Raw genomic sequence first — 14,394 nt, forward strand, 5'->3', positions numbered from 1 at the left:
GCAACCTTTCAAAACCTCCAATAAGGTGGAGAACATGTTGCTTAGTAACAGCTACAGACAAAAGCCTTTCAGCCACGAGAGGATATGGAGAAGGTGAAGTCAGAGCATAAAGCTCTTCATAGTCTGTATGATACCAGAGAGGAAAGCCTGTTCCCGTTTCTTACTGTCTGCAGATGTGCTGGCAGTGCTCCACTGTCATGTCCCTCAGCAGTTCCTCCAACCAGGCCTTCCACTGGTGGGCCCGATGGAGCAGCAGAGTCGCCCGTGGGTAAAGCAAAGCCACTGTAGCATAGCTGTGCAGCTGCTCCAGGCAGCCACGAAGGGCCCCGCGGCGCTGCTGCAGCAAGGAGCTCAACTCTGCCTCCAGGCTCTCACACTGGCTGATGAGGTGGGCCTGACCCGCATTCTGAAGGAAGGCTGTAGCTGGGACATAGCTAGGAGGACCTGGAAGGATTGGACAAACAAGAACAAGGTGTGAAAACAGCTCAAGGAAACTAAACTAAAATGCCTCATGTGGCACTTTAACAAGAAGTTTGCAGCACACTCATTTATAGACATTAAACTAGGCCTGTTTTTACATCTCCTTCTACACTGCTGGAGGAAATGGGCAGCGATGAACAGAAAGAGCTTATGCATTATTTCTAGGGGGCCTGACCGAGATCTATGGGGCTGCTGATGTCCTGCAGCAGGCTGGCCAGCTGGGTGGCCTCCAGGTTGGAGAACGCTGCCTGGTACTGGGAGATCAACTGTTCCAGGTCAGCCAGCTTGCTCTGAATGGCCTCCTGTACGGTCCGCTGCCGCGACTGCAGCTGGGTATGTTCAGAATACCTGTGATGAAGAGAGTGGGACGAACAAGCTTTCAGAATGTGGTGCTACATACTGCTGAACATCATATTTATATGGTCCATCTGCCTGGCTCCCCCTACAGAGAGGAAATCTGGATGCATTTAAACTGAAACCAAACAGTCAGAATTATTATTCATTCAATTTTTTTAGTAAACATTTATATTTAATACTACAACAGAATGTGAGCAATGTGTCTGTTCCCTGACTCCTCATCTTTGAAAGGTTGAAAAAAAACCAAAAAAAAAACAAAACGAAAACAACGTATCAAAACACACCAAATAAACTGAGATTTAAAAAAAATCTATTGATTTGGTAACTACACTTTAAATCCATGTAATGGCAGCAGCATTACTGTCTGGATCAGGATCAGATGTTCATTTTAACATGTCTTTAAGGGTAAACAATCTGTGCTGCCTCAGACCTTTGCTCCAGGGTGAGGATGAGATGGTCTGGATGGTTCTCTGCCCCCTCCAGGAAGGCGATCTCCTCCTGCAGTTTGGCTTGGAGTTTCTCCCCCTGGCAGAGCAGCTCCTGCAGGACCAAATGCTCTTCCACAGCCTCTTCCACTTGTGGCAGCACTGCGAGCATCTCGTCACGGTTCTTAAACCAGTTCACCTGTGCACAGTCCACACGGCACGCTGATCACACTCAAAATCCTCAAATGCTTTCATCGGGAACCAGGAACAGAGAGAGCATCTTTCTCCTGTATGGACTTCTCTGCATTAGCTTGCTGTGAAATCCAGAATTGAATTTAAAATTCTGCTCTTCAACTACAAGCCTTCAATGGTCAGGTACCATCACATCTGGAGGCAGACACCCTCTTCACATTTAGGAGTAGACTAAAAACTTTCCTCTTTGATAAAGTTTCTAGTTAAGACTGGCAGAGGTTTTGCCTTGAACCAACCCCTAGTTATGCTGCTATAAGCCCAGACTGCCAGGGGACGTCCCATGATGCACTGAGCTCCTCTCTTCTCCTCTCCCTCTCCACCTGTTCTCATTCATATCCCATTAATGCACTAACTTGGTTTCCTTGCTCTCCTGTTGCAGTTTCCCCCCTTTGATTTGCACACAGTTACACTTTATATAGGCTCATTATACACGCTGTAATAAAGAGTGATATTTATTAGCTTTTAGTTAGTGTCATTTAGACTACTGTCAAAATAATGGAGTCAGCTTACAATCTAGTTAGCACCTAGTTACTAGTCTTATCATTATTATATATCCTGGAACGTGCTCTGGAATCTCCTGTCTTGACCTCACCTTAATCTCAGCCACCCTGGAGGAGAAGAGAGAGCGTGTGATGTCTCGCTCCATCTCCCTCTTGCTCTGCTTGTTGTCAGCTTGTTGGCCACCTCCCCCATACACTGCCCCAGCAAAGCCCACCTCCCCCCCAGCAGTCCAGTCCACCAGGGGATCATAGACAAAGGCCTCCAGCAGGGTCAGTAGGGTCTCCCTGCCCCGACGCATCATTTGAACCACCTGAAATGATAAGTCGGACTTTCAGTACTTCTTCCACAGAGCAGCAGCTATCCACAAGATACAGCAAAACATTTTATTTGAGATTAAAACTAGATCCTGCACATTAATTGCCTAAAGGATATCCCTTGAACGGGCGTCCAAGTGGTTTTACAATTAAGTTCAAAACTGTAAATACGTGAACACGAGTCACTGTGAATGTAATGGGGGTCCCGTAGAGTGAGACAGGGGAAGAGCAGTCACCTGTTCACAGGACAGCCTGAAGATGCCCTCCACCCCGGTGACTCCCAGAGCAGTCTCAATGTTGTGGGTCATCCTGAATGGGACCTTCTCTGGTACCCGCAAGCTCTTGCCTAGTGACACACACACACACACACACACACACGCATTTAAAGCCACAATAAGCTATTAAACCAGAGCAGCTAAACAGATAAATTCAGCATACAATCTTCTTTTGAAAATTGAAAATTAGACACATGAATATTATCTGCAGAAACAAATGACACAGAAGCTCAGAAGACAAGGAAGAGTCTAACATGTTTGACATTAGGTGGTTTTAAATGTCGGTCTCAGCAAACTAACCTTTTTCAAAGCATACATTGTAGTCAATGTGCACCACCTCTCCAGTGGTCATGTCAATCAACACATTGTCAAGGTGACGGTCGCCGAGGCCAATGATGTATCCCACCATGGACATGACAGCAGTGGATCTGGCGTAGGACTGCAGAAGGAAAGAAAAGGAAAATCAATCAGGACACTGACAGTGGACGAGTGTCAGAGTCCAGGACTTTGATCAGTGATGATGGTTGTGAACATCCCATGGCGCTGAGGACATGATGAAATGATACGTGAAATGAAAGGCTGTCGCTATAGTTTAAAAAAATAAAAAATAAAAAAAAAAAAGCAGCTAAGAGGCAAGGTAGGCAAGGTTACCTGAGTGATCCTCCACCATTCACTGGGTGTGGTGCAGGAACACCACAACTCCTTGGCCAACAGATTGGAGGGTGTAGCTTCCATTAACTCTTTCAGCACCTCCTTCATGACACTGAGAGGCCAGTCTCGTCGTGTCACATCTAGACTGAGCCCCACTGCCTTTAGAGCTGGCCCAATGCGGCTGTAGTAAAGTTCACTGGGGCGGGGTACTGGAGGCACTGGCTGCTGCTGGAATGAGTCTTGGGCCTGATCAGGAAAAAACAAAACGAAAAAAAAAAAAAGCCATTTAGATCTGACAATTTCCAAGTCCACTGCAATTTCAATAGCAATGGACAAGAATCTGGGGTTGCAACAGGAAAGGTGGTCAGAAAATGGCCTGGTGCGGTTTTGATACACAAATTCTTGCTGTTTACTTGATCCACGTTTGCTACTTTTCAGTACAGCGTAGTAAAGAGAAGAATGTTACCTTCTGAGCCTGGAGCACAGCTTCCCTCTGCTGCCAACGCTTGTAGAGGCCAAAAAGCGGCGTGGCTCCGTCCACCCACTGGATCAGTCCTGATCGGGTTCCGAGGGGTGTGACAGAGTAGTGGCGGGCGTGGAAGCGTGGCTGCTCCTGCTGGTTGATCTTGGTGAACATGGTGTTGACAATCGACAAGAACTGCATGATGCGCTCATCCAAGTGCAAATCCTCCAGACCTGAGAGAGACAAGAGTTTAATCACGACTTAATAACTAACGACACTCTACAACTATTACAACAGGTAGAGAGAGAGAGAGAGAGACAGAGAGAGCAAATTTTATTAGAATTCATTCTAATTTTGAATTTGCTTTGTGCGCAATTCATGAGGGACCAAAGTTAAAGTAAATGGACCCAAAGCTAAGTACACAACAGTCCGTGTTGGGACAAAAACTGTTTCTTTTTACTCATTATTTCCCATCCATGTTCATTACTGTGAGGTTGGTCTCCTACCTTTAAAAAGGTAAGGGTAATTGCGTCCATCCGAGCCCAGGAAGAAGAGCTTCTTCGGCTTGGTCTTGGTGGGCAGGATGGTGATGGTGTTGCCTACACTCTGTATGGTGACAGCGTCTGATGCGGACACCTCGCCTGGCAGGGCCATCTCTGTTGTGGTCATGGACACGAGGCGAGGACTGATCTCATCCAGGTGAAGCAGATAGCTGGCTCGCTTCTGAGCACGCTGCTGCAGGCTCATCATGATCTGGTCAACACATAAACACCAGTTGGGTTAAGGCTTGCAATAAATAAATAAAACTATTACTGAACTTATATACAGTCATGGAAAAATTTTTTAGACCACCCTCGTTTTCTTCAAATTCTTGTTCATTTTAATGCCTGGTACAACTAAAGGTACATTTGTTTGGACAAATATAATGAAAACAACAAAAATAGCTCATGAGAGTTTAATTTAAGAGCCATTTTCCATGGTTTTGGTCTTGTTGGAAAATCCAGTCATTCGAGGCAGGAAAGAGTTTTCCAGCTGATGGAAGAAGACTGTTTTATGTGACTTGGTTCATTCGCCCTTCAAACAATTGCATTTGCAAAGACATTTCCTGCCTCGACCAGCTAGCAATTTGGTAGTACCATGTTCGGCTTGTTTTTTCTTGGTGTAATGAACGGCTGTCTTGGAGATCTTCAGTTTTTTGGCTACCTGTCTCTCACTCATGCCAATTTCCAGCAGTGCCAACATGGCTTCACATAATTCTTTTGTTTTAGGCATTATGTGAGAGCTGACAACTTCTGAGTTGTGCTACGGCTTGAATGTAAGCAGGAAACCACTCTCGGCCTTTGCATGTGCAGTGCTGCTTATGACATGAAATGGCCTTTTATATACCCTGGGAATACAATTAAGCTTCAGAATGTCAAATAGAACATAAAGTATTATGTAATCGTAATCAGCTGCATTTTTTTTGTTGTGTTCATTGTATTTTTCAGGTAATATACCTTTAGTGGTACCAGGCATTAAAATGAACAAGAAATTGAAGAAAACAAGGGTGGTCTAATAATTTTTTCCATGACTGTATATGCAGATGGATCTGTCTGAAATCTTTAAGTTAAGTCCAAACACATGCACACCTGTTTGAAGGGCAGCCAGCTGCTGGCGGGGTTAGCAGGGTTGCCAGGGTTTCTCAGGCGCTCCAGGGCAGACGTGATGGCATCACCATAGGTCTGCTGGAACCAGGTCTCATGTGGCGTCTCTGCTGGAGCTGCGGTGATGCTGCAGACGTGCTCCAGGGCAAAAACCACGGGGCGCATCAGAGCAGAGTGCTTCTCGCGCATAATGGCAATCTTTTCATCCCTGCAGCACAACAAAGATTATAACTACACTTACAAGCATAGATGTGTCCAAGCAATTCGACTGGTGATCTAGAGGCCAAGAGCATTGCCCAATAGGGCTTTGACAGGTGGTTTAACACAGGTTTGTGTGCTATATACAATATACATTAAAGTGGTGGAAATAATTTTTCAGTTATTTTAACATTCATCATTTTACACATGCTGTAACAGGGTAAACAGAGTACACAGTAAGACAACAGAAGCTACCACTATGCTTGTCTGGCATGTAGGTCCACTAGCCATCTGCCAACTGAGGACACTACACTCCATGAGGAGAATGAGACAAAAAATGATGTATGTGATGAGGGATGAAGACAGCCTAATAGAAGAACATCAGACCAAGTAATGTCATCATTAAAATGACTGTCTTTTACAGTAACCCCTAAGTAATACCAAATAAAATATTATTACATGTATTCTAAGAAATACAAAAATAAAGCTAAAGAACACCAACGTTTAGCTATTACCGAAGAATAAACTGGAAGTCCTGGAAGGAGCTCAGCTTCAAAAGGTATAAGAAGGCGAGCCTCACCTGCGCAATGTGTTGTTGTTCTGCACCCTCTTGACCTCATCTTCCAGCTGTTGGATCCTACGCAGGACATGCATGTGTTGCTGCTGTAACACGCCCAGCCACAGTTCATCCCACAGTAAGGTCACTCTGCGCAGCTCGCCCACCAGCTGCTGGACCTGGTCAGCACACAGGACTGGTTAGCAGCTTCAAAAAGACTACAGTGTGAACCTGATTTAAAGCCCCTACGTGGCACACCAAGGCAGATGTTTTCTTTTTGTTCTCATCTTCGACGTAGTTCCCATTCATTTCTGGTACTATGTGTCCAACTACATAGATAGATCCATCTACTGTCCATCCATATATGTAGTATCCAGCTACGCAGATGGAGAATAGAGCTGTCACAGTCACAGAAAGTCCAGCTCAAACGAATTTGAACTGGCCTGGCACATGAAAATCTCTGCCTTATCTGGAATAAAACCACCGACAGGTCACCCAGAGAGCAATATGTCAGCTTAAAGTAAATCTGAAGAATTCCCTGTGCTGGACAACAAGATAAACTACTTCAAATGGTCTGATATGCTGACTGTAAATTTTGAATTTTGAAAAGTGACAGCCCTAGTGGAGATCTTATTTCAATACAGCCACTCAAATGTTGCATAAAGCAGTAATGCATAGCTTCAACCATGACCATCTTACACCTTAGCTTACTGAAAGAAACAATTCAAACATTCAACAGGGAAAAGTGACATGCTAATGCCAGTTTGCAAGCTAGACAGCTGCTCAGTGCAGCCCATTAAAAAGCATTCCTCACTCTTACTCAACACATTATCTGAGCATGAAATGTGGCTACAGCACGAGTTTGTTTACACTTACAGTTTTAACACCCTGACAGCTGCTGTCAAACATGGACACTGGCCTCCAGGAGGCTGAGACGAACAAGATCCTGTTTTTAGCTATAGCTAACATGACAAGTAACATGAACACATCGTGTAAAGCTGTTATTCTGCTCTGTTTGAGATTACGTGCCATTTTTGATAGTTAAGGTTCTGACGAGGCCAAAGTCTGTAAGAGCAAGAACGTGTCCAGTATGAAACTGGTGTGTGTAGCCGCCTACCTGAAGCACCATGGTAGGGTTAGCTAAGGACAGCTTCTCCACAATCTTGCTGTAACAGTCCTGCATCATGGCTTGGTCTTGACTGGAGCAGAAGGTTGTCAGTTCTTCTGCAGCTCCTTCTTGTCCCCCAGTCTCTGGCTGCTCCTCCTCCTCCTCCCCACCCAGGCCCTCTCCCTGCATGCTGCCCAAGAAGGTGGGCAGAGCTGATGGCAATTTGCTCCCTGTCAACACAGCATCATCAATAAACAGATCCCCTGTATTTACATTTGGACTGGCATTGCAGTGAAAATAATGACAGTAAATTACTTCTAACCAAATAAAGGAGACATGTTTAAAACTTTCAGATGATTCAGGACTTGAAGGAGCTGCAGACGGCAAGGTAAAAAAAAACAGAATTTAAAAAATACCTGCATTCTGAGCCTCCCCTCCCAGGGAGAGTGAGCCCACAATGGCTGGGTAGAGGATGAGATGTGGGGAGTCCTGGGCCACTCGACACAGAAGGCTGCATATACTCTGTCGGATGTATGCCTCTGGATGGTTGAGACGGGAAAAGAGCTGGGGGATGATACCTGTAGAGAACACACAGGGGTGCGGTTATGATAGATGAACTACTACTACAAGAACTGAAAACAGAAGAAAACATAACCAAACTTTCAGAAACTGTTTGCACATTAAATATTCATATGCATGTATACTTCTTGTGCAGTATGACATACCCCTCCAGGGAGCTGTTGGGGTTGAGGCTAAGCCCAGTTCAAGCCCCTCCCTCAGTTCACCAGCATGCTTCACCAGCAGACGGAGGAGACGCAGGGTTGCCATGACGATCACGTCATCATTGCTTTGTTTGCTGTTGTGACAGGACAGCAGGAGTTTAGGGTCATCCTCATCTATAGGGACCTAAAACACACAACAGACACACAGGATAAAAGACTGGACATGAAGACTGGCCTCACAATAGTTTGAATAGCCCCTAGGAGTCTCACCTGTCCAGCATTCAGTTTGAGAAAGGTGAAATAGGCTTGGCAGGAGACACGGTAGAGGCCAAAGATGCGGTCCACCACCCGTCTCCAAACCCGGATCAGACCATCTGTTACGGGCTGGCCCGCCTCCCCCAGCCAGGGACATGAACCAGTGAGCTGCCGCCAGATAACGTCCACCATGTCGTCCTCATCATCTTCTTGCTGTAGAGCCATGTCCTCATCCTGACACACACGAACAGAACAGTAGAATCAGAACAATCTGTGCTGCACTGTGAGCTGTTCAAGAGAACCCTGGGAAATATAACACTATTAGTCTTCTGGGAAATCTGGGATTACACCCTCCACTGAGGTGCATATGAGATGCTCCAACATGCAACATTTGAAAGACAGTATCCTTTAATAATAGTAAAAGAGGCTAACACGTTTAAATAATAATTTTTCCATAAGCCAGTGTTTGTGTTTTGTCTACACTATAATCTACACATTTGTCTACACAGAAAATGATTAGGAGGATTTAAAGGTGCAAATATGTGTTGAGTTATTTTCTCTCTCTGTTTTATTCATTGTCTGTTAATTTATTCTTTCTTGTAAATTCTTTTCCCAATATGTATGTTGGAATCTGTGGCTGTTATCTTCTGTGTCTGTTTTATAATAAAAGTCAGACAAGAGTCAATTTAAAAAAACCAAAACAAACAAAACTCTACCTGTATGCCAGTTGGTCGACACATGGCATGTCCAAGAATGCTGAATATGGTCTCCTTGTCTTCTTCGCTGGTGGTTGCTGGCAGCAGCTCCTCTATCTCTTTCTTTTCCCCAGGAAGAAGAGGCAATCCCTCCCCTTGGCTGCAGAGAACATCAACAAACAACAACTGAACATTATCAACGTCACAATCGGAGAATTAACTGTATTATGTAATACAAGTGAAGCTCCAAACTGGTAACTAGGCATGTACGCCACTGGGTCTACTAACCTGGCATTATCCACCACCTTCCTGCCCCAGCGGTAAGCCCAGCTGGCCAGGGCTGCCCAGGACTTGGCCACCTCTGGAGCCAGGCTGGTGGACAGCTGGTAGAGTTGGCCCAACACAAAGTCTGGCTCCCCAACGCCAACACTCACTGCACAGGGAAGATTAAAATGTAGCTGGAATCAAATCTACAACTCTACTATACTTTTTGACTGAAAAACACAGCCCTAAATGTCCTAGAAATAGTAACACACACACATATACAGTTTAGATGTTAATGAATGCATATGAGCTAGGGGTGGGAATCTTTAGCATTTGCATGGTTTGTGAGCGTATGCAGGTTTTTTTTTATTCAAGTTTATTTTTTATTAGGGCTCAGGTTGCAGTGGTAGCAGGCCAAGCAGGGCAACCCAGATGTCCCTGTCCCCAGCAATATTTTGGAACTATTTTGGATCGTAGATCTGGATGTGTCTCAGTCTGACTTTAAAGTGTTTAGTGTGGGTACTTCACCATACATGAGTCATATTATTCCAGTCGTAACTGTGGAACTGTTACCTGAGGTCTCAGCGATGATGTGCGGAATGCCTTGGTCCTCGAGGGGAATCTCTAGGAGAGCAGCAATATTCTGGCTCAGAGGTGTCATGCTGCCCACAGCGTTGGATGAGTTTACTGTTCCCGACTTCTTTACCACCTAAAACCCAAACATCACAAGTCAGTAAATAATTTTGCTTCAGAAAGAATTTTTTAAATTTTACAAAAAAAAAAAAAAAGGGCACAAAATTCTTCCATGTACAAAAAGGCCTTTGTACCAATGAATAGCTCAGTAACATCATGTAAATGTCAGTCTTACATTTCAAAAACAATGAAATTCTGACCAAGTAAAAGTAAAGGTACAGCTGTACTGATAGGTATGCATGCCTGTTTAAGCTGAGGCGTCATGTCCTTCCAGTCAGCCAACAGCCACTTGCAGAGTGTCAGCAGTGAGCGGCAGGCGGCACCTTCATTCTTCCCCATATGGCAGTAGGACAGAGCAGCTCTGCTCAACATCTCCATGGCTGTCACAGACTGGCCTGTGGACAGAGACGATGCTTAGAGGAAACTGAAGAAAGACATACAGTGTGTTCTGATAACTGAGCAAATGGGGACACCTGGCACTCAATGTATCAGCTGGGATCAGCCTTTATGTCTGTGTCAGCTGACGTTTTGTGGCTTGTGACTGTATGCTAAAACTGCTCTGGACAGATGTAATGGAATTCCCCAGATTTGTCCAAACCAAAATCACCATTCTATTCCTGAAATAGCAGAGCACATCCCTCCTGTTCCTCACCTGCAGTTCTCAGGACTTTGGCTTTTTCTATCTGCAGCTCCGGTCCCCATTTTTCCCCCACAGTGCCCTCCAGAGTGAGACGCCTGAAGGCCTGGCACAGCTCGTCCTGCTGCTGCTTCTCCTCCTGTGTCCCATCACTGCACTGGCTGAGCAGGCGGGATGCCAGGGCTATGTTTCCCTTTTTCCGTGCAAATTTGACAGCGGTCAGGCAAAGCTCCACGAGGTGGCCATCTATGGAGGACGAGTAACCTGGACGAGGATAGAGATGGTAAAATGTCAGAGCTTCACTTTTGACAAATACAGGTATTTTCCATGAACCCAACAGTTCCTGCTACTGCTTTTTCACATTAAAAGCCTGCCACTGGTGAACCAACAGGAAGGTATACTGAAGTTATAGTAAATGCAATGTGTTTGTCACAGAGTCAGTCTGGTTGTGGTGCTATTACCCTAAAAAAAACAGATGTACACAACAGAATACAGACATATTTGGCAGTTTTGAATGCTGCAGGCAGGAATAGTACAAGACAAACTAATTTATGTATTACAACTGAGTTAACTGTATTATTGCTAGATACAATAGCCTGGAATAGGTTCCCGTATTTTTCAAGTCTGTCTTAAAACAATTATCAGATGCCTATATAAACACTGAACCAGCTTTTGATTGCTGTAATCATTCCTCCTGTTCACACTGGTTGTTAAAAGGTTCTCAAAGCACTTTTAATGCAAGTAATGACGGACAGAAATCATTCAACCACAGTCCTTATGCTGTGTAAAACTGAACAGACTGTACCTGTGGTACAGACACATGATTTGTCCGACTCTTCTGCTGAAGACTCATGACAGCTTCTCAGTGAATATGAGGCGGGGCTTCAGTATTATAATTGTTTTAGTGCTTGTGGTTTGTTGATTAATGGTTATTCTTGACTATATTTTTCATTTTATACACACTCTACATTATTTATTAAGTCTCTTCTTCATTTCACCATCTAACAAATAAGAAATATGTCATTCTCTCCTCTGCACATTGACCATCAGGTCATTTACCCACACTCATTGACTTTTAGGGGACTGCCCAACTGTCAACACATGGCAAAGTGACAAACACAGCTGTCTGTCCATTCTCTATGGTTCAACAATCAGTGCAAATCGTCAGAAAGCAAAACTCCTGACTGTAGGTCATCAATACTTCCAATGCACCTGTTCCAGTCACTGATATTTACCTTTGACTTTTTGGAGGAGCTGTCTCTGGAACATGGTGTATCTGAGGGCCTGAAGGAAAGGCTGGACGTCCTGTTGCTTACAAGAGCTCAGAGACTCACTGCTCAGAGGAATTACACAGTCCTGCGAGAACACAAACACAGTGTGGAATCAAGCTTCCAGCCTGTTTTCTTTCTTTCATGAACAATCACGGGGTTTACTTTGTTGTTCTTTTTGCATTTGTTTACTTTAGGCTAACACTGCCACTGTAGAAGCCAACCAATGCGTGGGAAGCAATCACTATGCTAATTAGCCAGCAGCTCTGTCATTCAGCAGTGTTTGTGTCTTAGTGTTTAGCAAAGAACGAAGGATCTTTGGTTGTGCTCTTTTTCATGATTCAAATCTGCATTCTCTCATGTCCAAACCAGTAAATGCATGAAACTGTACAAACATTCTATATTGTAAGTCTGTTCCATTTAGATTGGATACAGTCAACTGGGAAAGTGTGGGTGTACATACTTCTTGTCCAGTGAGTGTATTCTCCAGGGTTGCAGTGCAGTGGAGTTGCAGGGTGGGAAGGGTGGGTAGGGCATCAGACAGAGTGAGGGTGGACAGGCGAAGAGGACCCAAGCAGATCCGTCCGGTCTGTTTCAAGCAGCGCACCAACGTACTACAAAATCACATTACATTATTTGCTAAACGTCTGTACGACTCTCTGATCTGTGAATGGAACGTGAATAAAACAATGGTTTCTGTTTCCAGTATAACCGAGGAGCTGTACTCACTCTGGATTGGCTGTGGTTCTCTGCTCCTGCTGTTGGTTGGCTTTCGTCATGGCGCTAACAGCGGTTCGAAGGAGCTGCACCTCGATGGCTCTCTGCAGCTCGGTTGGATCTGGGCTCATGGAGGGCAGAAGCCTCTTCAGATCTGAGACAGACAGACAGACGCACGTACGCAACACATAAATGGGAATGTTAGGAAAAAAGTTAGCACTATCTTACACTGAGAACCAGTTTATTAGGTACAAATGTATGAACTACAGTTTGTAGTTTACAGTGTTTGGTTATTTACACTGTCACAGGACTAGTTTAGTAGTGTATTAGATTATATTTAAATATTGTGACTATAATATTTCGACCTGGTGAACAAACCTTATAGACCTTTGAAGCAAATTAAATTCTGTAGTTTTCCTCTAATTGAAAACTTAAATAATTACAGGATTTGTTCTTCATTTCTAACTATCGGTGCATCAAGAATATTGCATTTTTTGAAGTGTTTCCAGAGTCTGTTACCCAGCTTGTCTTTGAGGCTGGAGAGCGAGCTGTAGTCCTCTCCAGGCAGCAGCTCCAGCTGAGCGCCACACTCTGCCAGATCTCCTTCCTCAAAGCGACTCAGAGCCTGGATGTAGTTGAAATCTGTCCTCAGGTTGATGCTGACTGGGCTGGTGGAGTTCTGTTTGAGGGCATGGACAGTAGCCTGCCACTCCTTCACCGAGGCCCAGTCGCAGAGTGCCACGTAACACTGGCATGCCTTGTTGGCCAAGAAGTTGATCACCTCAGGAGAACACTCACTGGACTTCAACAGCACTGTCTTCCTGCTGTCACCTTTTCAAAGGAAACCCCCCAAACCCCAAAAAAGACTTGTTCAGTCAACCCAGTCTTAGGTTATAGATTTAGGTTATTTAGATGGAAAAACATTGCTTCACTTTGTCATTGTGCAGCATGGTCTGTAATTTGATTGCCTTAAAACAATCCAATTTAGGTTTCTAGCAATGTCCCAAGCTGGTAAGCTGGGTAGGGATCAGAGCAGAGGACATTTTTTTAAAAATGGGTCTGTATCAGCTCTGAAGCCCGATCCATTTGTATCTACTGTCTGCAGAGGAAACTAACTTTGATCCTGTGATCCCTTTGGTCCTGTGTTTTAACCTCACTCAGCTGTTAACCAACTGATACGACAGCAATATCACATGACCGCTTCATAGATATTCATGATGGATATCATCACTATACTATTCAGCTACACAGATATAATTTGGCTATTAATGAGCCTTCTAATACCAGTTCTAAACTTGTCTATGAGTTTATCCTTCGTCAAGTTTGATTCAGACATCGTGACTGAAGTGAAAATACAAGAGGAACCAAACCAACTTTATGATATGGTAGTTGGACTAGGATTAGAAATGTGGTGGTTACCATTGCTGGTGTGCTTGGGGCTGCTCGTGTTGCTGGAGAGTTTAAGCAGACAGCATTCGGAGCTTTTGATGCTGCAGTCCATCCCTGTAACTGCAGACAGCTGATCCTGATACTCCAGGGCTGCCTTCTCAAACCTACACACACACACACACACACACACACACACACACACACAGTATTTAGTGAGGACAACCAAGTAAATGAAGCAAAACCTAGTTATTCTGCTGAGATATGAAGTGGTCTGGTTAAGGCGGTGATGCTTACCGTCCCTCAGCCTGCAGGGCGACTGACGACAGCCAGCCCAGACTCCTACCAGTGGTGAAGAGGCTCCAGGCTGCGAGACCCTGGATGGCCTCAGGACAACGCAGCTCACACAGAGCCTCCACCAGCAAAGTCAAAGGAACCTCCAGCTCTGGACCCTGACGAGCACACAAAAACATGCTATTCATTTAACCAGATGATACTATCAAATACCACACACACACACACCATAAATTCTGA

General features: G+C 44.6%; 1 protein-coding gene across 1 annotated transcript in view; it reads right to left on the reverse strand.

Moving 5' to 3' along the window:
- smg1 (SMG1 nonsense mediated mRNA decay associated PI3K related kinase) overlaps positions 1 to 14,394 on the reverse strand; it is a 38,557-nt gene that overhangs the window by 6,738 nt on the left and 17,425 nt on the right. The window contains exons 23-48 of the mRNA XM_041062111.1: positions 14,158 to 14,312; positions 13,894 to 14,027; positions 12,994 to 13,305; positions 12,487 to 12,628; positions 12,221 to 12,371; positions 11,725 to 11,845; positions 10,505 to 10,753; positions 10,096 to 10,247; positions 9,733 to 9,868; positions 9,184 to 9,328; positions 8,917 to 9,055; positions 8,216 to 8,434; positions 7,949 to 8,129; positions 7,640 to 7,801; positions 7,233 to 7,453; positions 6,140 to 6,294; positions 5,347 to 5,569; positions 4,225 to 4,471; positions 3,722 to 3,951; positions 3,256 to 3,501; positions 2,905 to 3,043; positions 2,566 to 2,675; positions 2,107 to 2,325; positions 1,268 to 1,461; positions 656 to 828; positions 165 to 444 (exon numbers count right to left, since the gene is read on the reverse strand). Coding sequence (XP_040918045.1) covers positions 165 to 444; positions 656 to 828; positions 1,268 to 1,461; positions 2,107 to 2,325; positions 2,566 to 2,675; positions 2,905 to 3,043; positions 3,256 to 3,501; positions 3,722 to 3,951; positions 4,225 to 4,471; positions 5,347 to 5,569; positions 6,140 to 6,294; positions 7,233 to 7,453; positions 7,640 to 7,801; positions 7,949 to 8,129; positions 8,216 to 8,434; positions 8,917 to 9,055; positions 9,184 to 9,328; positions 9,733 to 9,868; positions 10,096 to 10,247; positions 10,505 to 10,753; positions 11,725 to 11,845; positions 12,221 to 12,371; positions 12,487 to 12,628; positions 12,994 to 13,305; positions 13,894 to 14,027; positions 14,158 to 14,312 — 4,835 coding nt within the window. The remainder of the gene's footprint in view (positions 1 to 164; positions 445 to 655; positions 829 to 1,267; positions 1,462 to 2,106; positions 2,326 to 2,565; positions 2,676 to 2,904; positions 3,044 to 3,255; positions 3,502 to 3,721; positions 3,952 to 4,224; positions 4,472 to 5,346; positions 5,570 to 6,139; positions 6,295 to 7,232; positions 7,454 to 7,639; positions 7,802 to 7,948; positions 8,130 to 8,215; positions 8,435 to 8,916; positions 9,056 to 9,183; positions 9,329 to 9,732; positions 9,869 to 10,095; positions 10,248 to 10,504; positions 10,754 to 11,724; positions 11,846 to 12,220; positions 12,372 to 12,486; positions 12,629 to 12,993; positions 13,306 to 13,893; positions 14,028 to 14,157; positions 14,313 to 14,394) is intronic.

This window comes from Toxotes jaculatrix, chromosome 18 (assembly GCF_017976425.1).
Source record: "Toxotes jaculatrix isolate fToxJac2 chromosome 18, fToxJac2.pri, whole genome shotgun sequence".
NCBI classification, from domain to species: Eukaryota; Metazoa; Chordata; class Actinopteri; family Toxotidae; genus Toxotes; species Toxotes jaculatrix.